General features: G+C 42.7%; 1 protein-coding gene across 1 annotated transcript in view; it reads right to left on the bottom strand.

The window, feature by feature from the left end:
- The window catches only part of Fam189a1 (family with sequence similarity 189 member A1), a 105,965-nt gene that overhangs the window by 57,728 nt on the left and 21,558 nt on the right, over positions 1-26,679 (bottom strand). Inside the window, exon 3 of the mRNA XM_027408083.2 lies at positions 11,748-11,882. Within this exon, the coding sequence (XP_027263884.2) occupies positions 11,748-11,882 (135 nt within the window). The remainder of the gene's footprint in view (positions 1-11,747; positions 11,883-26,679) is intronic.

The raw sequence follows: 26,679 nt of genomic DNA, 5'->3' as shown, positions 1-26,679 counted from the left end.
GACATCAGACTTGACAGCAAGTGTCTTTGCCTGCTGAGACATCTCGGCACCCGCACACCTAAAATTTTGCCAACCTAGCAAAATAATGGATATCCCTCTGGAGACAGAGGGAAAGATTGAAAATACCCATAACCCGATGCATTTTGAGGGGGGGGGGCTCGTCAGATTCAAGGGCCTGAAACAAGCAGCCACGGCCCAGGGCTTGGCAGCATGGTCCTTTTGTCTCAGTAAGTTTTTCTAAAAAAATCTAAAAAATGATTCTAATCATTTTTAATTTCTTATTTCATTAATGCTTTCATTAATTCATATAATATAATATATATATATATATATATATATATATATCCATCCTGAATTTTTGGATAGTTTTACCAATGATCAAAAAACTAAAAAGAGATTCCCTAGAATTTTGATGACAAGATAAGTGTAAGCCTCACAGTGCATTTCTTTACAGACTGATGATGTTAAAAAGTTTTAAGCAAATAAAGTTTGAGTTAATGTGAAGCTCAGAAAAAAAAGAAAAGAAACTACCCATAACCCAATGCTGTTACTTTGTTAGAGCAAATGCATCACGCACAGCAAGGATCCATCGCACTCATCTTTTCCCACAACATCCAGGGGACACTGTCTCTACCTCCGTGGCTGGACATCCAGTGCCTGGCTCAGGCACAGAGGGGTGCTCCAAAAACTTTCCTGAATGAAGAAATTAGTACTTCTTACTGAAAGGTATTTTATTTTACTAACTTCAGAAACAGTCCCAGAGTGCCTTCCACCACATGCTCCACGCTGTGAGCCACAACTGTCAGCCCAAGAGATCCTTCCACTGTCACTGAGCTGGAGGCCACACAAATGACGGGCAGGGTGGCAACTCAGCAAGTGACTAGCATCTTCCTTGGGCCGTCTTGGTGACAGAGCCCAGGTGGACAGCGTCAGAATCAAAATGAGTTGCTGGACAGTATATGTGGTGTGTGGGGAAACATCTGTCGTATACCTAGTGTCAGAGAAGTCACGTGTTGAGAGATGTGTGATGGCAAGGAACATGGGTTTATTTTTCCCACCCTCAACAGAGCAGAAGCTTAAAAAGTAAGGGGGGTGGGGGCCCAAAGGTTCGGCTGTCCTGGTGTGATTGGGAGGTACTATGGTGCAGGGGAAGAGCAGGTCACCTGGTAACCTTGAGACAGGGGTATGCTCTGTGTTTGGGTAGTAGAAGCTGGTATTGGAGAAGGGGATGTTAAGAGCAGGGGCTGCGAGGGCTCTATGTGGCCTTGGAAGAATTGCATCTTCTCTAGAAAGAGGAAGAGGAGACTTAAGAGTAGCTTGCTATAGGGTGAAGGAAGTAAAGAAAACATCACATAAACACTCTGGTCCTAAGCAGTGAGTGGCCCTTCTGCCCCTGCCTCCTCTATGTCTGGCTTCTCAGGTCCCAACTTGTGAGAGCAGTGTACATGTGTTCTCCTGATAGCCATCCACAAGTTCCAGCTACATGGGTCTAGAACCACAGAATGTCTGACTAAGCTACTCCCAAGGGGCTCTGCCAATCAATTTTGCTAAGAGGATGAGATTAATATACCTATTCCATAAACATACATTATACATATTCCATGAAAATATCTTTTGCCTCAGTATCTGAAATGTTTGGACTGGGTGTGGACTCAATAGGTACAGGACTCTTCAGTGGACTATCCAGTCAATGCAACTATTTCAAAGGGCAGTTAACACCATCAATGCCACAAGTGTTTGTCAGTGTGTATGCTGGAGGAAACACGGTACCTTCACCATGCAAGGGAAAGTAGATACCATTAGCATCACAGGGAAGGAAGCGGACAGTGAAACACATGCCATTTGGGGCACAGGAGAGGCAGGCTTCTGGGGCTAAGTGACCAGAACTTAGGCCAGTGCTTCTAGATGGTCCTTTACTTGGGGCTTATGGTTGCTAGTATACACAGGGCAGCAAGAACAGGCACCTTCATAATCTCTGATTACATCCTGTCTGCCAGAGGGGCCCATCAGCCTCCCCTTTAGAAATTTGGGGGTGAGACTGCTTTTGTTTTTTTCAAGACAGGGTTTCTTTATGTAGTTTTGGCTGTCCTGGAACTAGCTCTGTAGACTAGGCTGGCCTCGAACTCACAGAGATCCGCCTGCCTCTGCCTCTCTGAGTGCTGGGATCACAGGTGTGTGCCACCACACCCAGCGGGGGTGAGATATCTTAAACACGTAGAGATGTGTTGCATCTCTACAGCCGTTCTGCGTAGACTCCCATTTCTGAAAGTGGAATGGGCAACCCTAGCAGAGGTGTGAGCGGCACGTGTGTATAGAGGCATGATGTGAAATTGTATGTGTGCAGGCGTGAGTGTGTGTGCGGTGTGTGCAAGTGTGTGTGTCTGAGGGGTGTGGGGGGTGTGCATGCATCTTTGACAAACTGGGGTTTATGGGTTTGGTGCTTCCTACTGCAGTCAATGCTCAAGTTTTACCACAAAATGTTGATCAATTGTTTATTCACAAATTGTTTTCATTTCCTTATCATGAGTAAGAACATGACCAAAATTGAGGGATGAGTTGATTTTTCATGTCTCTAGGTTTTTAAGGAAATCATCTGTCCCCCTCCTCTCTCCCTCTCCTCCCCCCTCTCTCCCTGCCTCTCTCTCTTCCTCTCTTTCCCTCCTTCCCTTCTCTCAAGCTTTCTTGGAGACAAAGCACCTTGAAGATAAGAGCACTCTCAGGAACTCGCTGGTTTCTTATGAAATGTTGAGCTACTCTCATGGGAGTTAGCTTTCCTTGGATTATTTGGCTTAGTGTAGCTTGATAAGTTAAATCAGGTACATGAAACAAGATCTTCCAGTCTGTTTTGAATTAGAATCGGGTCCCTAAAATAAAACCACAATGACTTTCTTGAAAATAGCAAAGTATTTAGGGTGAAGAAATACAGTATAACACATTATGGATAGTCCATCAATCAAATCTGGTTTTTATGACCTTAAAAATTCTGTTAATACTGAATAGAAAATGCCTCATATTTGTGTTGGGTTTGACCCGGCAAATACAATCTTTAAATACTAACTTTTAAAAAGCTTATCATTTCTCCATCATCTTATCTTACAAGAAGAATAGACAGTACTTCATCCAGAAGGATGCACAGATTTGATTTTTCAGTTGCACTGGCCCTATACACTGTCAAAGTATTAGGAAATCAGATACCATGTCCTCATTTTTTAAAAAAATATTTTGGTTCCCTGAGGACTTAGAGCAAAGACTACATGAGGGATGAGATACTGAATGTCTGCATCTTATTCTGGATTCCAAGTCCCTTCCTCATTAGCCACAGACGTAGCTCTGGACTCTTTCCCTGGCTGGAAGATTGTGCCTCTGTAACCTCCATGCACCACACAGGAGACAGGGAGGGCAGTATAGCAGGCAATAAGCATGTAGCCAAACCTCACTAGGTCAGCACCAGTCATTCAAACACTATCAAAACCAAAGCTCTGTGGCTGCTGAGCTGATTATATGGGATTTTGCCAGCATCAACTGAGTTCCTTGTGTACCAAGGATGGATAATCGATAATTTAATATGGACACTTAGGCATGGAGTGTTACTAATCAGATAAGACCTCAAATGGGACTATACAAAAGATCAATGAACCTACTGTAATTGCTGACCTAAACAGAGACATGAAGGAAACCATCCAAGGAAGCATTTCTCCAGCTCCCTCCTCCACCAGGTATCAGGAGCATTCTTTAAAGGTTAAGCACAGCTCCCCTGATCATTCGTGCAGATCAGTCCTGCCCAGGGTAACCCCATTCCCCACCACAGATTTGTCCTCGGACCTAAGAGCTTTAATACTAGCAACACAGGGCCCATGAGGAGCCCCCCACCTCCTAGGAGGAAGCCATCCATCACAGCATGTCTTAAGTTTTCAACAGCAACATTATGTTAAAAATGACTGCACCAGTAATTACGAGAAAATTCAACAATTTGATTAGATTTATGCATCTCTGGGAGTATCTGTAAATGTGGAAAGAAATGTAAAATGTCTTAAGTAAAGCCTGTTGGAAGAGCACAAGCTTCTGTTAGCATCGAGGGGTCCGGAATCTGCTCTAGTGCTTTGATGTGTCCACGTTAGTCGGAAGAAAGATCTAAGAAAGACCTATGCAGAGCCGGACAAAGGGAGAAGATGGCAGCTGCAGTCCAAACATTAAAGGCCTGGTCCCAGGGATCCAGGACTAAATGATGGAGACTGACAAGGGGGCAGCCAGATCTCAGCATCACTCTGAGAGTGCAGGGAAAGGCAGTGCTGCAGGGACAGCAGGGAGAGACTTCAGAAAGGCAGAGTAAACTGGGGTGGAAGACACAGTTTTAAATGAGAGGAAAATGGTAGTTATGAAATATAGATAAAAATGGTCCAAAAAAAGTGCCACATTGATCTGGGGCGGGGCAGGGAATTAAATACATAACTTCAAGGAGACGTGGGGGGTGGGTGGGAGAGATGATTCAGTGCCTGAGCCACACTACTCTTGCAGAGGATCCAAGTGAGGTTCCCAACACCCACATGGGGTGGCTGACACCTGCCTGCAACTCTAGCTGCAGAGAATATGATGCCTTCTGTTGGATTCCACAGGCATCTGCACACATATGCACACGTCCACACACTGAAAAATATTTTAAAGTAATAATAAAAATAAACCCTCAAACAAAGATGTGACCCCATGCCCCAAGGTTCCCAGGGGAAGAGGGAAACCTGCTGCCACAGCCGGCCCTGTTGGGCGGCTGAGAGGCATCCAAGCAGCTTCCATAGGTTCGCGCTGTCCCGGGGCTCTTGGGGGTTGGACTCGGCACTCTTGAGATGATAAACACAGATTCAGATAAAGAAAAACCTCTAAAGGTTTACACTACATTTAAAATATATGTAGGCTTTTGAGAGAAAAAGTAACAACAGGAGGAAATAGAATAGCTGGGTGTGGTGTTGGCACACACCTTTAATCCCAGCACTCCAAAAGGAGAGGCAGGCGGATTCCACAGAGAATTTCCTGTCTCAGGAAAAAAGAAACAAAAGAAAACAAAAACAGAATAATAGAAAAGCTAAAGATGAAAAATACACAGAGAGTCTGGATACTATATGCTATATTGTTTGATTGCCAAGGAAAGAGTTAGTGCTGCTGAAATATATTTGATTATAAATGCTGCTAAATTAATGCAACTTATACATTTTTAAAATGCTTTGACTTCAAAATTTAAGTCTAAGGACAGGCTACTTGGGAAAAAAGTTTTTGCTTGTGTTTCTACAGAAAATAAAAAGCTGTGGATTCCTTCCAGACTAATATGGTTTGACCAGGCAAGACCCCCCTGAAGCAGTGACCCAACTGATCCTACATCCAAAACAGCTGAGATGGTGCAGCCTTGCAGACTACAAAAACAAGGACCTGGTCAGATTTCTATGTTTTATCATGATCCCCATGGTATGGACATCACCCCCAATCAGCAGGAAGAAGTTTGGAATGAATGACACCCAAATTCCCAAATATTGTTTATAAATGTTTGTTTTCATTTAAATGGGGTTGGTTATAAATGGTAATGAACATAGTCAATCTCTTTTCAAAGAAAAAAAGGGAAATAGGATATAGGAATGAATACTTTGCATTGGTATGGATTTTCATTTTTTTTTGTTTCCGAGACGGGGTTTCTCTGTGGCTTTGGAGGCTGTCCTGGAACTAGCTCTTGTAGACCAGGCTGGTCTCGAACTCACAGAGATCCACCTGCCTCTGCCTCCCGAGAGCTGGGATTAAAGGCATGAGCCACCGACACCCGGCTGGATTTTCATTTATTGATACAACTTTAAGGTCAATTTTGTGATATGTGTATGTCTCCCCTTGTTTAAGTATTGTGTTTATACAGATCTTTTAAAGTGATATGCATAATTAAATGCAGGTTATATAGTCACCTATGATAGTCAGAACTTATAATTAGGTAGGTCTTCTAGATATACAGAGATATATTTGAGATGGATAGGTATTCTTCAAACCTTTCAAAGACCTACAGAAATATGGCATTTAAATGGCTTAGGGTTTTTCTTTGCAGTGAGACACAACTGCTCCTGGCACACCAATTATGTCAGAAAGGAGGATGGGCATCGAAGAAACTTGTTATTGAGTTTGCTTTCAACATGGCAAGATTAGCCATTTGAGAAAGAAACTGCTCTTGCCTGGACTGTTTGTTGCTGTATAAACTGGGCATGCAGGACCCACAAGAAAGTGACTGCTGAACTTACAAAACAAGATAGTACTGAAAGGTTCCTGTTGAAATGGAGAAGTGTGCCAGACACACTGTGGCCTATGAGCTGGAGACAGATGCCCAAACGTTACAGAGGAACTTTGGGTGACTGTCCAGGTAGGATGTCTCTGTCAATTCTAGAGTTTATATATTATCCTTCTGTGGTCTTTGATGGAGTTGAAGACAGATAGTTATGCTTATAGTTTTCTTCAGTTATTATAAAAGGTAAGTTACCCTTCTTTTTATTTAGACAGAAAAGAGGAGATGATGGGGAATGGACTTCTGTGTATGTTCATCTTATTGTTGTTGAATAAAGTATTGTTTGGCCAATGAAGCAGCAAGTTAGGCGGGACTAGGAGTCAAGGAGGATTCTGGGAAATGTAGTAAAGAAGTGATGATCCAGGCAGGAAATGACATAGCAGGGAGACTCATACATAAACAAGGGAAGAAGGTAGTGGGCCCCTTCTCTCTTCCTCCAGAGTCACTATGTGATCTAGGATGAGGAAGCCAATGGAAGGTGTCCGATAAGTCTTATACAATATATAGATTTATGATAATTTATAATTTATGATAATGAAGACTGAGCTAACAGATGAGAATCCTAGTTATTGGCCAAGCAGCATTTGTACCTAATAGAAGTCTCTGTGTATTATTTGGGGCCCCAACTCGATGTGGCAGTAGGGCTTGGGTGGCTTTTGGTGGAAAGATTTATCATAACAAAGAAGGGCAATGAGTAGGACCATATAAGTAAGCTACCAGATAGATGGAAGTGAGAAGTACTAGTCTAGTGGAAATACTAGGGACAGGGAACAGTTGCCTGCCAGGAGTAGTGGCTCATACATGTAACTTCTAGCAGTCAAAAGGCTGAGACAGGAGGCTCACTGAAAGCTAAAGGCCAGCCTAGGCTACACGGTGAAACTGTCTTGAAAACACAAAAAAAGAAGTCACAGAAATGAAAAATGCTTTAATACCTAGGACAAACAATATCCCCAAGGGGCTGTGACTGAGGAGAGTTTGGGGGTGTCAGGTCAGCTCACCACCGAGACGTTGATTTCCAGCACCACACTATCAGACTGCAGATAGTGAGAGCATAAGATCAAAGAGGAAAAGAACACATACTAAATGTTTAGTATTCTGTTCTGCTGCTGCCCTGCTCTAGGAAGGCTTTCTCCTTTCTTCCTGAGAGCCACAGGATTAAGTAGAGCTATAGGATTAAGATGTGTTAAAATTTTCCTGAGCTCTGCTTGTCCTCCTGCCTGTTTCAGTTGAATCCCTTCCCTCTTATCTCAAGAAAGCAATGGTTTGCAAAGCATGTTTGCAAAGATGTCCTAAGACATGACTGACACAGCTGTCTTGTTAAACTGCAAGAGCCCATTTACTGAAGAATGACCTAAGGGCTGTCTGCAATAGCTGCGTCTCTAAGTATGCTTAAACTGCAATAGAAGCTTCCCTTCAGTAGACAAGGACCCCGAGACCACCCAAGGATGCTCACACAGACAGAATTCAACACCATTGCTCAAACTTTAGAAGCTGAAAAACAAACAAACTGTAGGATGCGGCTGGACTCCAGGCCTTTAGCTCTGTCCACTGCCTGCTGCGATACATCAATATTTGGTATCTGTGTTTTTGGTTTTTTGGTTTTTTTGAGAGCCTGACTTCCATATGTAGATGACCTATGCAGAAGTTGTAAGAGAAGGACAAAATACAACACCCTCTCATGGATGGCAGTGGATTTTACTATCCAGCAATGGGAATCACCATGCGATTTGGAGCAAATAGTATTCTTCAGCTTTAAAGTCAGGGGCAGGGCAAGAATGTGTGCCCTTCACGCCTTCATCTGCCAGTGTCCTGGAGTTCCCAGTTACAGAAGAAAAAAGGGGGGGGGGAAGGAGATGAGCCATCAGACTGGAGTGTGGAGAGGTCATTTCAGGCATTGATGGACTGGATGAAGGATGCCTAGAGGACCAGGTGCATCTGTTAAGGGGAGCAGCCCACAAGTCAGTGGAGTAAGCGGGAAGGTCTATTCTCAGTGTGGTTAGGCACCATCCAATCTGCTGGATTCCCAGACACAAAATGTGAAGGTGAAGTCCCCCTTTCTCAGTCCTCTCCTGCCTGGGACATCAGAGAACTCCAAGCCTCTGGCCTTAGGCTAAGGGTTATAGTCTGTTTCCTTGATTCAGAAGCTTTGACATTGGACTGAGTGTCATTGCCAGAGTCCTAGGGTCTCCTACTTGTGGACAACCTGTTGTGAGGCTTCTCAACATCCACAGTCAAATCGTCTGACTGTATTTATGTGACTAAGTGCCCTACTGGGTCTGTTCTCTAGAGAACCCTGGCTAATACAGAATAGGAAATGTAAAACAGCCTCTGCATCGCCATAGGGTCAGCTATCAAAGAGTTCTCATTGCTAGTAACTGACTTTAGCAAGATCACAGCACACACAATCAGTAACAAGCATCAATTTCAGATATAACACTATGAGATGATTCTAAAGTATTAAGAAAATAGCACTGATAAATTGGGAAAAGGAACAAATAACTTAAAATATGTGAAATCTATAAACTGAAAATTACATGCTGATGAAGATAGTAAACACTGTTGAAATAAAAAAAGACCTAAATAGACATTTTCAAAGCAATAATGTGGGTTCCATACAATCTTAATCAAAATCTCAGCAGGACTGCCATAGAAACTGACAAGCTCATTCTAAAATGTATATGGAAATGCTAAGAACCTAGAATAATGGAAGCAAGTTTGGAAAAATAACAAAACTGGAAGACAGCAATAAGCCACAGACAGACACTCACATCCAGTAGTCTCCATCTTGCTGCTCTCAGGCAAAAGCGAGTTGTCATACCAGCACCACTATTCCCTGTAGAGATCTCCATTTGGGGACAGAGGCAAAGTTCCCCTTCTCCTACCTAATTCCAGGCACTGCTATGGCTGGATCATCCCCTGTCTACCTTGGCTACCAACTCTGTCTCCTTTGAGCCTCCTCCCATCAGCTCTGATAGCTTCTGCTTTGAAAGTATATTGCAAAAATGATGGATAAGAAGTTTGGGAGATAACTTTCTGTTGCTTCATCTCTTGCCAGTGTCCAGGGTATCCACATCTACATGAGGAAGAGCCATTGACAAGGCTCGAACAATCAGCTAGGCTAGCCAGTCCTGGCTTGAATTCCTGAACTTCATTCCATTTAGCTAAATCCATAAACAAATTCCCCATTGCCTTTTCTCATCAAGGTGCTAGTACAGTACACAGGGATGGGACTGCACAGGCCAGAACACCCCAGGTGTGAGCTCCCACCTTCAGGAAAGGCATCCCTCCCAAACTTCAATTCACATCTCCTTAGAGGGCTCATGTAAGAGGGCCCTGAGTCCCACTGAATAAAGATTCCAAAGAGAGGCCCAGGGCTTTGGGGCAACAGACCAAAAACTCTATATATCCAAGCCATTAGCTTAAAGAAATAGCAGGATGGTTTGGCTAAATGTTCTGCCAAAGGTCCACTGTTAAAAGCTGGACTCTTGGGACTAGAGAGACGGCTTAGCAGTTAAGAGCACTTGCTGCTCTTATAGAGAGGAGTTCAATCCCTAGGACCCACACAGCAGTTCATAACCATCTATAATTCCACCCTGTTCTGGCTTCTGTGGTCACCAGGCACATGCAGGCAATTTTATATTTGTACATATAAATAAAATTAAATAAATATTTAAAAAGTTGGGGATTTAGGAGGCAAGACTTTAGGAGTCTTCAGGTCACTGGTGGGTTACCCTCTTTGCTTCTACCCCCTTGCCTGTGGTGAGCTAAGGGTCCTGTCCCACCACACACTCCTGCCATGATGTGCGGCTCACCATGGCCCAGAGAAGACAGCATTATTTGGTCACACACTTGAAACTCTAAAACTAAACAACAAACTAAACGTTTTCTCTTCCGAGTAGATTACTTGGATAATTTTTATAGTGCCATAAAGTTGACAGACACACACAAGTGGTCCTCAGAGCCTGAGATTCCCAGGGGACTTGCTGGCTTTTCCAGGAGGTGTTGCTCCAGGTGGCCTGATTATGTTCTTTAAATGTGGAAAGAAAGCACACCTGGGCTCACGGGTAACCTAGAAGATGTCAGAATGAGATCTTAGAGTAAGCAGAGTCCCTCCCACTCCCCGTTGCAGTGGGCTATGAATGGCTGTGCAGGCATTGGGCACTGCTCCTGAGCAGACCCCTGTGAGATGGCATGGACTGCAAAGGTACGTAATATAGGACCACAAGAGATGGTTGGCACCAGGAAAGCATCCCTGTGGACCTGCAGTTCTGGCTTCCTCCCTTCTCACTGTGGCTGTGACATTGGTGGGAACCAGGACCCTGAACTTAGCCCATTTCTCCATTTGGATAGAGCAGGAGTTGGGGAAACTACCCCATGTGGCCACCTTCCTTTCTCTCCCCAGGTTGGAAGCAGCTGTCTTTGAAGCTGGTGGTCCTTATAAACCCTGTTTCCTGCCACAGGCCAGAGCTCTCCAATGTAAACAGTGTCACCACCAACCAAGAGGTCCTCTGATGACAGCACAGCTTTCTAAACATTTCAGCCACTTTTTGTTCAGGGACAAGAAAAGAACTGGATTGTGTGTCTCTAAGCAGCCAGTTTGGGTTCTCAGTAAAATAACCCTTGTAAGAAGGAAGACAGGGAAGAGAAACATAGATAGCATTTCCATGTGCCCTCCTCACTGTGTGGATCTGGCTGGCCTGGAACTCTTTATGTAGACCAGGCTGGCCTTGACCTCACAGAGATCCACCTGCCTCTGCCTCCAGAGTGTTGGGATTAAAAGAGCATCGCTGTGCCTGGCCCCTACACCCCCTTTATAAAAGATCAGATCATCACATGAAAACAGATTATCATGGGAGAGTGTAAGATTTCTTTCTTTAAATGTCTTTTAATTGCATTTATCTATTGTTTTTTTTTTGTTATTGTTTATATGTGGATGTGCATGAGCACGCCACTGAGGAGAAAAGACAATTTTCCGGAGTCAGTTCTCTCCTTCCTCCATGTGGGCCCTGGGGTCTAACTCAGATCATTAGCTTGGTGGCAAGGATCTTAACTCACTGAGCCATCTCACCTGCCCAAAATATCTTTTTAAAAGAAAAATGAATAACCATGGTGGCCCTTGATGGAGTGGCAGCAGAGCCTGTGGGGACAATGGGAGAAATCACAGTGATGACCTCATCTTCAAAGAACTCTTGCAGCCATTCTTATCCTACTTTGCGTCTGTCAGAGGCAGGAAAATGACACAGCAAGGATGGAAACAGGACGGAGAAAGCCGAGCCTCCAAAGGACAATCTACAACCCTTTAAAATTCTCTTTCCAGAAGGATGGTCCCTCCACAGCCACCCACCTGGATGAACCATGAGCTGAAAGGAATCTATATGCTAATAAATCTCCCTTAGTGTCTCCGGGCGAGGGAAGAGATGCATGCACAGGCAGTGCCCAGCCTCACCTTCAAGGTCAGCCTCACAGCATTGCAGTTTTCCTGCAGTGGGTTCAGCTTCAGCGTCTCCCCCAGGTTGCTGCATCCGGATGAGTGGTGCTGCAGCTCACAGCAGACACACACCTCCACGCTGTCGAACTTGATCTAAACAGGAACACAGACAAGCCTCACATTAGCACGGCATTTGGCCTCTGAAGTATGCTCTGAGGTATAACATAGCAAGGACATGTGAAATGGCTCTGATGGAATCATACCATCACAGCTAAAACAATTTCCATTGACCAAAGCCGTGAATGCCACCTTGGATTACTTCAACCGTCTCTTTTAAAAGCAATGATTAAAAAAAGAAAGTGGAGCTGGAGAGCTGGCTCGGTGGGTAAAGGGTTTGCCACATGCACACCAGTGTCTGAGCTTGAATTCCCAGAGCCCATGGTTAGCTAGGCAAGGTAGCCTAGCGCTCCTATAACAAAATGGGAGGCAGAGACAGGAGAGTCCCTGAAGCTCACATGCAAGCCAGTTTGGAGTGCACAGTGACAAAGAATACAGATTCTTGAAATCAGCAGATTCTTCTCTCGAACAATACACCCCAACCACAGTTCCCCCTCCCTCCACTAGAGACACTGTCTTAAGCAAAGTGGAAGGTAAGGGCAGATACCCAGGGCTGTCCTCTTTATTTCCACAGAAATAAATGTAATCTGAAAACCACTCATCCATTTATTGGTCTGTGGAGATGTGCTTTGCCCCATTCTTGTCTCATGGTCAGAAATTTCCTGTCGTACTCCATCACTCCGTGACCCCTGAAACTCTGAAGCCCATCTTAGTCTTCAAGGCTTGGTTGAAGACTACCTCTACCCAACTTTCGTTTTGTTTCACTGGAGTTACAGCTTATTGCCATACTGTGTGTGGTTCAGATGCACCATCACTGTCAGCAGATTCTGAATAAGTTAAAATAGCTCAGAAAATTAAGGGCTATGGAAGGAAGCAAAATGCACCCTTAGAACTTAACAGTGGCAAAGCAGGAAAAACATATGATGTTCTCAGCCACGGGAAAAAGAACAGACTTACCAGTGCCTGATCGGAAATGGATTTTAAAAAGAAGAAGGAGGAGGAGGAGGAGGAGGAGGAGGAGGAGGAGGAGGAGGGGGAGGAGGAGGAGGAGGAAACTGTTTAGAAGATGCCTAAACAGAAAACATTCACTTAAATCAGTGGGATTCTATTCAAAGCTGATGTAACACGAAACAAATTCTTTTCCTTAGACTAGCAGGTGCCTACTTCCAATAAATCCCGACAAATGTTTCACACCAGGTGACTCAAAGTGCCCGTGTTATTTTCAGACAAATATTGGCCTATTGTAACTGTAACAAATGACTTTTCACTGCATGGTGTGCTGCAAAAGGGTGGCGCCACAGACTGTATGCATCATGCCTGTCATTCCTAATGCCTGGGTGTGGGAGTCAGGACACATCCACCACATCCACAGAGCTAAGGAATGTGCAGGGATTCATCAGACGCTGGTTCTTACTATGAGGCATGTCCTCTGCAGGTATGGAACTCAGGTCCCCAGATGTCAGATTGCACCCACTTGAGCTGTGTCCCAGGACAACATCCCCACCAAAGTTCTTTCTCTGAGTTCCTATGACCCCTTCATACACTGCTTTCCTAGGCTTCTAAGTGTTAATCCAAAGTGCTTCTTCCTTTTAGCTTCTGCTTTCCCAGTGTGGAGCTAGTGTCCCCAGGCTCTCCACATCAATCCACAGAAGACAGCTCCAGATGTATCCCAGTGAACCCTCAGGACAGGGTTGGGGGGGGTTGATATTTGTGACTGGCTCTCACCAGCCAATGTGGACAGAAGGGACAGGGTGGGAGCTCTGAGCCTCAACCGCCCTACGTTTTGTGATTCTGTACCCTCCTTCCAGAACTAATGACCTTCATAAAGAGACCAGACTAAGTTCCTGGGAACTGAAGGGTCCCAGCCTAGGACTCAGCAGGAGATTCATGGAGCAGAGCTATATATCTGGTCTTCCTGTTGGTATGTGCATACATGCCATTATTATGAAAAGCTAATAGTTTTTTAATTACCCAAGTGAAACCTCTACCTGCAAGCTCACCGGCATCTTCAACAGTTCTCCCTAGGTGATGCTGGATGTACACACTACTGTCTGTGTGGTTTGTCATAACAAAGCATCACATTTTAGGAGATGGGGCTGTCTTCAACCCTGAGAATGTACTTCATCATTCATCTTATGAAAGTGCGCGCACACACACACATACACACACACACACACACACACACACACACACACACACACACACACACACACACACACCAGTGTTCAAGACAAACACACACAGGACTCCTCTCCACTGCCCAGGAAGCTCACCACCTCCCTCCCTTTTTTTTGGTGATCACACACATGCTTCCATCTGTACATTTTTACCATTGGCACTTTGATTAATTTGATGTGTTTTGCTAACGTTATGCACTCCTTGAGTGTTACTATATTTAGACATGGGAGAATGATGCCTATTGGCATCATATTACATGGCACAAATACACTCTATTTTTTAGGCCTAATCTACTGATGGACACTTCAGTTGTTGCCAGTGCTTGCTAGTTGTGGTGGTTTCAAAGAAATGGCCCCCAAAGGGAGTGGCACTATTAGGAGGTGTGGCCTTGTTGGAGGAAGTGTGTCACCGTGGGGGCGGACTTTGATGTCTCATTTGCTCAAAATTCCCTCAGTGCAACAGTCACTCAACTTCCCTTGCATGCAAGATGTAGAGCTCTCAGCTACTCCAGCATCGCATCTGCCTCTATCCTGCCATGCTCCCCACAATCATGATAATAGACAGAACTTCTGAAACTGTAACTGAGCCCCCTCAATTAAATGTTCTCTTTATAAGAGTTGCTGTGGTCATGGTGTCTTTTCACAGCAAAAGAAACCTAGCTAAGACAGTAGTTAAGTATAAAACTGCTATGCCAGTCTGCATTTGTTTCACAGGACACACAGGCAGTGGAGCTACTGAATGAAGCTACTGGGCCTCTAGGGATCTTTGTAGCAGATGATGCAGGGAAATTCCCACTGTTTGTTTTTTTATTTATTTACTTACTTACCTACTTTTTTTTTTTTTACCAATTTATATGCCACCAGAGTGGCATATCCTTAACTTTTATATCCTGGCTTTGTAATTTGGGTAAGAAAAGTAATGAAGGGATTAAGTTCACCAAAATGAGAGACTAAGCCAAGAAAAAAAAAAAAAGAAGAAGGATACACAGACACAAGAGATAAAGGAATTTCTAAGGCAATGAAGAGAAAGGAACAAACAGACCATCTCTATGACCAAACAAGCCACGCTGAAGCAGGAGACAGAGGCTCCGGGAAAGGGAAAACAAAGCTCGCCAAGGCCACTGGGGCAGGCTCACACTGACAGTCCTTTCAGAGTGACTGAGGAGAATTAGAAACAGGAACATAGGACACTAAGTGCAGCAGAATAAAACTATCATAACTTCAGAATCCAAGAGCCAGTAGACACATTACATGGTTCTGTTAAATACGTGGTTTTCAAATCCTACAGTTTCTCCTATAGTTTCCCTTTTCATCATCTTAAGAAAATTACTTGTAGGGCAAAAGCTTTCAATTTTGATTATGTCCAAATTTTTATTCTTACAGCCTAGTCATTAATATAAGAGCTTTTCTTTTTTGAGCCCTAGATCCTAATGATGTGTTCTACTGATTTTCTCTAATGGCCTTATATTTTTATCATTCTTTTTGATTCAAAGACCATTTTAGTTAATTTTTGTGTAAGATACAAGACTTTGGTTGAAGCTGATTATTTTTGCCTAGAGATATGTAACTGATCTAACATCTGTGGCAAGGCCTTCTCCTCTGTGTGAATCTGTTTGTGGCTTCACTGGTCTGTCTCCACCACATAGTCTTGATTACTGCATCGCTAATCCAGAAAAGGAATAGAAAGAGGATTCTTTGCATTTTATTCTTTTCAAAAGTTCTTTTCTTCTTCCTCCTCCCTTTTTTCTTCTTTCCATATATGCCTTAGAAAATGATTTTCAGTGTCTATAGAAATTCTTGCTGGGATTTTGATAGGAGTCAAATGAACCTACACTTCAATTTCAGAAGAAAGGACACTGATTTTTATGTTGTGTTTAAGTTCAAGAATAGAGCACATCTCCCCACTTTCCTTGATTTATTTCAGTACTGTTACAGACTTTTTGGTGAATGAGTCTGATATGTGCTTTGTTAGATTTATACGTATTTTGAGTGACCATAATAATACTTCATTTTACATTGCATTGTCTTCTTTCTCATTTCCAAGGCAGAGAAATACATCAAATTGTGTATTTCAATGTGTCCTGTAACCTTTCCAAACCCATCTATCAGTTCTTTGTTGGTGTTATCTATTTGCATTGTTTGCTGTCCTTTAAATTTTTCCATTGGGATTTTATACGTAGACACCAATGCCATCTAAATGAAGTTGATTTTGTTTTCCTTTGCAATCTGTACACCTTGTATTTTATTTTCTTGTCTGACTACATAGACTTTGAGCTTCCATCACTGTGTCCATGTTGAATAAGACCTGTGAGAATAAGCATGCTTGCTTTGTTCTCGATTTCAGGAGAAAAGTAGTCAATCTTTCACCATCAATTGTGTTAATTATAGGATTTTGAAGTCACTTTTCCAGCTTGAAGGTATTACCTATTACCTATTTTTCTAAGTCAGTTTTTTTTTATATTTTTCTTAAGAATAGGATCTCATTTTCTTTAATTACTTTAAACACTATTCAGTGGGAAAATGCTAATATAGTTAGAACATAGTACCCTAAACTGCAGTCAGATTAGGAACAGTTGTCATTTCACAAAAATAAAATTATTCAAAATACTCATGACTGTTTTCCAATTCTAAAGATTAGATCAGGGAGTTCTGACTCCCTCTTTTTAAATGGAAAATAGATTTTTTCATACAATATTTTTTAAATCTGGTAAGTTATTTTTCAAATCACAAGAGGGTGTTCAATTTTGCCAACTGTCCTCTGTGCATCAGCTGATCTACCCATGTGGCTTTCCTTCTTGGTCCTTGGATCGGATTGATTGGCTTTGTAATGATGTGCATTATTTATAAACATGAATATGTATTTCCTTTTGCTATTTTCAAGGACTTTTGTACATATATTACTGAGTGATTTCCAGGTCTCTTTTTCTACATTGTCTGTGTCTGCTTTTGGTGGAATGAGACTAGTTTCTTTAAATCAATAAAGAAGTGTAACTTTATCTTCAATTTCATCAAATAGCATGAAGACATGATATTAATTTTTAAAATATTTGGTGTATTAGCCAATGAAACTTTCTGGCTTAGATACTTTGTTCTGGAGAGTTGTGAAATTATGGTGGATTAAATTTACATTGTGAGTTATGTTACACAAATTTACAAATCTATCATTCCACAAACTATCTCTTTTGTGGTAAAACATTTAAAATCTACTTTTAGCAATTTTCAAATATACACAATACCATTATGTATTATACATGCCTCTGTGCAATAGCTTACTAAGGCTTCTTCCTTCTATCTAACTTGGTGGTTCTCAACCTTCCTAATGCTGTGATCCTTTAATACAGTTCCTCATGTATTCCTCATAACCCCCAACCATAAAATTATTTTCACTACTACTCCATAACTATAATTTTGCTACTTTTGTGAATCATAATGTAAATATCTGATATTTCTGATGGCCTTAGATGACCCCTGTGAAAGACGGGGTCTTGACCCACATGTTGAGAAGCACGGATTTAACTGAAACTGTGTGCCCTCTGATCAACACCTCCCTCGCATGTCTCCTGCTCCAGCAATTATCATTCTGCTTTACTCCTTCAAGTTCATTATTTGGACTCCAGTGGGTTATGTGGTGCTTGTCTTTCTGGGCCTGACTTGCTTCACTTGCTTCACTTGGCACAGTACCTGATTCTTACAAATGGCAGAATTTTCATCTTTAAAGGGCTTACAAACACAATTGGATATCACCATCTAACAATGGGCTTTCATGTTGTTTCCACATTTTAGCTATGGCGAGAAACAATGAACCTGCATATGTCGACATCTTTGCCGCATACATAGTTCATATCCTTTGGACACAGACCAAGGAGTGGGGTAGCTGGATTCACACAACAGTTCTGTTTCATTTTTGGAGGAACTTTTATACTGTTCTACAGGGTGGCTACATTCACTTGTATTCCCACCTGCAGTAAATATGTTGACAAAATGGTGTACAATTTCAGTAGAGTGAAGAAGCAGACATCACAATTAAGAGCAAGAAAAAAAAAAAAAACCATGTTTCTTAAAAATCCTCACAGCCAAATAACAAACATTGTTAGCTTGGAGAATCAAGGCAGGTATACAACTGACTTCTGGATGGAGAAAGCCTGCAATTTCTCCAGATGTGAGCTTTCCCAGGGAAGACACCGCTGTGTGCTGGTGTTCAGTCAGAGTCTCAATGCTGCACGTGAATGGAAAGATGGTACTTTAGAGATTTTATAGAAGAATAATGTGTGTAAGAATTATCCAGAGCATTCTTTACAAAGGATAACCATGGAAGGGCTGGATAGCAATCTCACGTTTGGGTGCTAAAATCAAAACACTAAGATAATGGTTTTAAAGTAGAGACCAGTAAGAAAGTATCAGAAAGAGGAGTGGGACACCGGAAAAATGACAGGCTGGTGTAGGGAAAAAATAGTCTGCTTACAAGGATCGAGCTTGGTGTTGGTATGAATTAGTGCAGCCACTATGGGAGTCACTCTGGGAAGTCTCAGAAACACTAAATATAGACCCAGTCCTTCCACTCCTTTCTGTCTACCTGAAAGACTGAGTCAACACACATGCTTGAGCTTCCGTAGACATAGGGGCACTACTCTTGGTAGCTATATTATGGAACTAACGGAGGACTGGGTAAAGATAAGGCGATATGCATATTTAGGAGAATTTCATTTATAGATAAGGAAGAATAAAATTAGGCAATTTTTCAGGAAATTAGGTGCAACTGGAGATATCATCACCTTAAACAAAGGAAGCCAGTCCCTAAATCTCACATAGATACATATAGACAACATGAAAGCAGAAATGAAACTGTAGGGAACAAAGAGAACTAATAGGAAGGGGGAAAGGCTCGGTCAGGGGGACACGGGCATTGCTGAACGTTTAACATACATGTAAATATACAATCACTATATACAATGAAAGATGCTTAAAGTTTTGGCAAGAACTATACAAATTAGAATTCACTTCTGTATCCCCTTGTATATTGCTGGTAAGAAGGCAAAATGGTGTGACCCTTATGGAAATCAATGCAGCATTTCTTCTTACATTTGAATTACCATGTACCCAGCAAGTCTGCTGAGTATATACATTCAGTGAAAGGAGCCACAGTTGCAGAAGGGTGACCACTGTGGGATCCTGCTCAGGTGGGGCACCTGGAACAGCCACATTCATGGGACAAGGAAAGAGGAGGGTGCAGTTTTAGTTTTCCAAGATGGGAAATTTGTAGATAGGCAGTGGTGAAGGTGGTGTGCCAGAAAATGGGCTTCACATGGTTAAGGTGGGAAATTTAATGTTGTGTGTTTTCTGACACAATTGAAAATTAACACCTGGTTTTCACAGACCTATAATTAAAATAACAAAGACAGTGGCACTAACAAATGACATTGGCTCTTTCTGACCTTTAACAGGGTCCCAGAAATCGGAGACTCAGGAGCTAAGTGGTAAATCATGCTCTTAGCACTGTGTGGCCCTCAACAGGTGACAGTTATATCCCAACAAACTATCATAGTTAAGAACACACTTAAGACACAAATGGATTTCTGCACTGAACCTACTGACTAGCACAGCTCAGCCTCACCTACCTCAAGCATGTCCAGAATGCTCACATTAGCTACAATTGGGAAGAACTGAACACTAGGTCACCTTATACAATCTATTGAATACTGACTGGAAAACACAGGGTGGGTACGCTTTCAACTGACACAAAGTTAAAAATCTTTCAAGTTGTGACTTTGGCATGCCCTCTGTGAATCAACAGTTCACTCTCATTGGCCTCTGTCTCCCCTCTCTTGCCTTGCCTCCCCTGGGCTAATAACTTGGCTCCTAGGTTCAGCCTTCCCCCAACACTGTCCTTTTGGCAACATTCGGAGGTCACATATCTAGCTCATTTGTGCTTCTATCAGAGAATGGCAGGGGTGCAGCCTCCTCTTTTTGTTGTGTAAGCCCTTTCTACTCCCAGACAGGCTGATGGACCATAAATAAGGGGGCAGGTTAGCTTTTAAATGCTCCAAAGAGATTCACAAAGAATTACTGTGGTTTCATTTGCAAAGCTCTGCTGTGTCTTTCCCAGTGACCCCAACGCCAAGGGGCACTCTTGAAATAAATCTGTCAGCTGCTTGCACACCCAGATGTCGGGGTCAGGGAAATAATCATGAGGTTTCCCGAATTCTTCTTAGAATTAATCACAAACTCCGTGAAATAACTGATGGGAAAGATTTATTTGGATGTCTCTTCCCTGGGGCCACTAGAAGGTTCTTTGCAGTGAAAAAAATGCTTTTTTCAGCTAAACCAACCTGCCTTCCTTTCCCTGGGATTATCCTGCATCACAGACACAATTTTGTCCTTTGCATGAGCTGTGTTGGTGTCAATGACAAGCACAGAGATGGAGCTGAGATTGATAATTTCTTCCCACGTTCATGAAATGGCTGAGAATAAACTACAATCATCCCTGACTATCCACTGGACAGTGGACACCCCCACCCATCCTGTGAGGACCCTCTATGCTATTGTAGCTGTACACAACTGTGGACCTCCTCCTTTGTGCTGTAGGTCATCTGTAGGTCACTTAGAATGCCCACTGCAATGTAAATGCAGAGTTGATTGAGTCAGCATGGTAGAACCCACAGATAAGAGGAACTGTTTTTAAAAAGAAGAGCTTTGGGAGCTTGAGGGACAGTTCAGAGGTTCCAAGTACTGAATAGTCTGTTAGAGTACTGGGGATTTGATTTCCAACACCCATACTACAGCTAACAATAGCCTATAACTTCACAAGTCCTGCTTGTGTGGTTCTGACCCAACCACACCCACCTCCTTGCCCAAAGTTTTGGTGTAATGCAAACCGGACAGTGGGACTTGACTGGAACTGATCCAGTCACAAGGAAAGGAGAGAAAAGCAACCATGTGGCATGTTCCTTGTCTTTTCTTACTGTGGGTTGATTAGGGCTAAACCAGAGGGGACTCTTTAGGGCCATGTGACCACCCATGGCATGCACGCCTGCCACACAGTGCTTCCTCAGTCCACGGGAATCCTATGAGCCACTCTGTGCCATCTGGACTGTTCTAGGACTTGGAAGCTTTACTAGATTAGAGAGGAGGGTTCAGGGCGTGCACCCCATGGGTTGAGGGTTGCAAAGGGATTCCAGCTATGCATTGAAAGGAGAGGACAAGCTTGTCAGGCACCCACATGTCCTCAGCTAGTCTTCCAAGACACACTGCTACTGTGGTGTGGTTAATGTGTCTTTACCATGAGTACCATTTCCTCTGTGAAACTGGGTGTGTTCATGTCTGTTGTAGGCATACAAAGCTATAATGTCTTCTTGATGGGTTGTTCTTCCAGTCAATGTGAGAAGACTTTTCTCCCTTCTGACTAGTTTTGAAGTTCCTTTTGTCAGATGTGGGAACAGTGTCACACTTGTCATTCCCTAGAAACATTTGCTAAGAATACCTTTTCCCACCCTTCCAACCTGAGTTTGCATCTATCTTTGATGCTGAGGTATGTCTGTCATATGCAACAGTAAATGGGTCCCTGTTTTATAACTGAATCCAAAAGCCTTGTCTTTTGAGTGGGAAATTGTAACCATTAATAATCAGAGTTAATACTGGAAGATATGTACTCATTCTGGTCATTTTGTTGATTTTGTAGTCTTTAGTGGTTTCCTCTTCCTCATCTGCTTAACTATTCTACTAGACTGATTAACTCATATTTCACTATCTGGGATAATCTAAACGAAATGAATGGATGTCTAGATGCAAATAACCTACCAAAATTAAACCAAGATGAAATAAATTATTTGAAAAGACCTAGAACAAACAATCACACTGAAGCAGCAATTAAAACATTCTCCCAACTGAAAACAAAATCTAGGCCCAGATAGATTCTATCAGGCCTTTGAAGCAAAACTAATATCAGTATTTCTCAAACTAGTCAACAAAATAGAAAAGGAAAGAACACTACCCACCTCTTTATAAAGCTAGAATTAGCCAGATAGTCAGATAAAATTTTTTTAAAAGGAACGAGACGAAAAGTAAAGGCCAGTCTCAGTGTTGAACATAGATCCAAAAATCCTCAATATAATACTTGTAAACAAAATTCAAGAGCACAGCAAAAAAAAATCATGTACCATGATCAAATTAGCCTTATCCTGGAGGTTCCGGGATATACACAAATCACCACATGGAATAGATCACACAAATGGATTCAAGCTTAGAAATTACATTAGAATCTCAATAGACACAGAAAAGTCTCCTGATGAAACCCAGCACAGATTCATGATGAGACCTCTGAAGTGGCTAAGACTGGACGGAACACATCTCAATACCATAAGGGCCATGTATGACACACCTACAGACAGACTGTACCATGTGATGAAAACTTGAGACATTTCCACTACAGTCAGGATCGAGACATGGACTCTACTGTTTCTACACTTACTCAATATAGTACTTTAAGTGTTACCCAGGTCGGTAAGACAAAAGAAGGAAATAAAGGAGTAAATAGGAAGGGATAAACCAAAGTACCTTTATTTTCAGATGCTATGATTCTGTGTATAAAACCCCTGAAAACTACTTTTCCCTTTCTGTAGGATGTCTCCCTACCCTAATGCATTCTAGATCTTAATGTTTAAATCACTGCCTCGTTATAGTCCCAAAGAGACAAGCAATCATGTTCAGGCATCTCTAAACTGTGAGCCCAAATAAGCCTTCTCTTTATATAAGCTGATTTTCACAAACATTTGTTCAACAATGGAGAGCTGGCTGATACACTTGTGCTTGAGTGTGTCAGTGTACATCCTAGGGTTCATGTATGGCGTGTGGACAGTGTAAACATCACAGAGATCTCTACTACTCAAAACCAGATGGCGTTAGCAAGGAGGAACTTCTTTAAAACCTGAAACTACTGAGGCTGCAAAGATGGGCTGCTACACAAGCAAGAGGACCTGAGTTTGCACTCAAAGTAATTATGTAAAAAGGCAGGCATAGCAGCACAAACTTGTAACCCAGAGACAGGAAAATCCCTAGATCCTGTTAGCTAGTTAGCCTAGCCAAGTGGTGATAGTTGGGTTCTATGACACCATCTAAACAAAAATAAGGTGATGAGCAATAGGGGACGACAGCCCAATGTCAACCGCTGGCCTCCACATGTACACACTTTGTACCCACATATACACACTATATTCTGAGAAAATGGGAAAATAAAGCTTTAGTTAAGTAGTGTGAGAAAGACAACAGAGAAACAGTATAGCGGGCTTCTATACTTGGTACCAGTGGTATGCCAGTCAGACACACACACACACACACACACACACACACACACACACACACAGGTTATTTGAAGAGGTAGAGTCTCACTACTTAGCCCTAGTTAGTCCTAAGCTGGCCTCTGCCTCCTGAGTGCTGAGATTAAAGGCATGTGCCAATATGCCCAACGCTTATATATTTTAAATTAACAAATAACATTATATGTCTTTATCCTATACAATATAATGTTTTGAAACACACACACACACACACACACACAGACACACACACACACACACACACACACACACACACACACACACTGGAAAGCTTAAATGCAGCTTGTTAACAACACATGACCTCATACACAGTATTTGTGGAGAAAGCTTGTAATAGCTTGTAATATTCATTCTTTACTTTCTTCAGGACACACATTTTACCCTACTGCATGATCTCACCTATGTGTAGAATCTAAAACCACTGATCTCATAGACACTGGGGGTAGACTGAGGATCACCAGAGGTAGTGGTTGAATGGGGCCTGGGGAGTTGCTGGTCAAAGGCTCAGTCACTCCAGCCAGACAGGAGGGAAACAGCTCAGGCTCTGCTACACAGTAAGATGACCTTGGTTACAACACACTGACTCGTCTCAGTGTCTGGGGCAGGGCCACCCCACCTGCTCAGCCCAGGGTCAGAGTGTGCTTGGCTCAGCATCTCTCTCCCTACTCTGGGGGCAGGATTACTTCATTACTTCAACATTGGAGTTTGAGTGTTCTCGTCCAGCTCATGTGAATTCAGAAGAGCTAGAATAATAATGAAGGGCACCGCTAGCCTCAGCCAAGCTCCTTCTAACATCATGGGAGTCGAAATTTACCCCTTTAAAATTAAGTGGACATTTATCAGTGTGTTACTTTCACTACAGCATATCAGGCCATCAAGGAAGCTTGCTAATAAGAACCAATTACTATTTCTGACTTCTGATGTTCACACCCCAGAACACAGGAAGACAGTCTAGGAGAAGCATTCATTTGTTGTCAAAGGCTGGAAGCTGCTGCATTCTTTGTTTTCTTATTAGCATGTTGGTGCATACACAAGTGAGGATGGTGAGAAACGCATTAAAAAAAAATCCATCCCTTTAAAATAGACAATGAAGAGACTCTAGGCTTGTTAGTTTTCCGTTGCTGGAATAAAGTACCTTAGATAATGAACTCAAAAGGGGGATAGATTCCTTTTGGCCATGTGGTTTTGAATTGTGATAAAACAATATTTCATGAAGAGATATAGCAAAGGGGACTGTATGCATCACAGCCAGGAAGCAAAAGGGAAGAAAGAAGGGTATGTGGTCAGGGTTCCAATATCCCTTTCCTAGGGCACAGTCCCAATAACTCCCTCCCTCTGAGCCTAACTACTTCCCATAGCACCACAGGCTGGACACTTGAGGCCTTTCACACATGAGGCCTTTGAGGGACATTCGGAATCCAAACCACAGCACTAGGGTATCATATTTATTTGCACGTGCATAAAATATTTAAGGAAATATTCCAAAAGATAGGACTTTTGTTCTTTAAGTAGGTTAACTAAGCCTGTAGTTTTCCTGAAACTTGTAGGGACTAGGGGTGGGGATTTACCTACTGTTTTTGTTTCTTTCCCCTTCTTTTGGGTCTTGGCTAAGCCCCAGGACTATCTGTGAAACAATGAGTCTATTTCAAGTTGGAGACTTTAGTATTTTAGCACATATGTGCCATCCTGATAAGAGATGGAGAGAGAAAGGGAGAATCTGGATGAGAGACTGGGTGATGCCAGCTGGAACTCCTGACAGCAGCGCCACTGTCAAGTGGAATACCCAGCCAGCCTCACCAACTCTTCAGAAATTCAAGCTTATCCTCAAAGGATGTGGCATCGGTCCTGGCCACCCTCACAGGCTTTTGTATGTGGTGGCACCACCAAGACCAGCATCCATCACTAAGTCAGGCATTCTCACACACTCCCAAACTAAGCAGAAAGGCCAGGCTGCTGTTCTCAACGTATCACCAGAGAGGAGCTGAGGAGCTCCACTAGGAGACTCTGTCTGTAAGAGCTGTGGTGGAGGTTGCAACCTCTACCTCCTGCTGGGACTGCTTTTGTTAATTATGTGGACTTAGCTGCAATTCCAGCCAAAACCTTATCAATTAGCCCTGTCACCAGAGAACGGCTGCACTTTGCTAGCAGAAATAGAGAAAGGTCTGGAGAGAATCCTGCTAGTTAAAGGGAAAATAAGAATCACCGGGTATGTTTCTTGATGGCGACTCAAGCAAAAACAAGAACAAAAGGAAAACAGGGAGATGCCTGAGAGGCAGGTTCATGGTCAAATTAACTAGGACATTCGGTGTTCCCCAAAGGTTAATGATGGGGGAGGGAGGTGGAGGCAGGAGGATTAGAAGTCCAATGCCTTCCTCAACTATAGCCCACACAGGAGACTTTGCCTCAACAAACAAACAAACACCAAAACTTCAAAATGGCTGTTCAGCTCAAATTTTCTGACTGGTGACATTCTAGAGTATGTTGACAACTCCAGGAAAAGAATCAAGTTTATAAGTCCCTCTCCGGTCTTCTTCTCTGTGCCTTCACTGTTAAAGAGCACTAGCCCACACCCACTGTCACCAAGGCCAGGAGCTGTGCTGTGAGGCCAGGGGAAGCTTGGCCAAGTGCCTGCCAGGCAAAGGACACATTTGTAAGGGACACATGCAGAACTCAGGTTCCCTCATGGTCAGGCCCCTCTTGGTCATCTTATTCACAGATACAAATGCCTACCAAGTGACCTTCCTTCCTTCCTAGATTGTAAATATAACACAACAAAGCACATATTTATGGGTTTAATTTTTTTCTAGTCTTGAACTTAATCACATAGTACAGTCTCATAACTTTCAGAGTTCTCCATGGGAAAGCATGGTTCACAGAAGTGAATGTATTTCTGGCAAAACTGGAAACACTCATACAGTACCTACAAATTACAGTTGCTCCCCATGCCCGTGGAATTCTGGGACTCTAGGACATGCCCCAATCCCAGAATGCTCAAGTCCTTTCCCAAATGTGGCAGGGTATTTGCATATGAACTATACCTGTCTATTTTAAATAGTCTCCAGGTTATTTATGATATGGAATGAACACAATGCCTACATCCTTCAGCTACATGGACTCTGCAAAGTAATTGGTCTGACACAGATTCAAGTTTAATCTGGAATTTGTCTTTGCTTTTGGAGCCTGGATTTCATGGCCTTGACTTGAAATCCTCCTGTCTCAGCCTCCTAAGTATTGTTGGGTATTGTATCTAAGTATCCTGGGTATTGTTGAAGTGTTCATGAACTTGAAGTGCTTGGACCTGAAGATACAGAACCAGGGGTAGTTGGG

The sequence above is a fragment of the Cricetulus griseus genome, chromosome 3 (assembly GCF_003668045.3).
Source record: "Cricetulus griseus strain 17A/GY chromosome 3, alternate assembly CriGri-PICRH-1.0, whole genome shotgun sequence".
NCBI lineage: Eukaryota > Metazoa > Chordata > Mammalia > Rodentia > Cricetidae > Cricetulus > Cricetulus griseus.
Note: the sequence above shows the minus strand (reverse complement) of the source record. Positions and strands in the feature narration are given on the sequence as shown.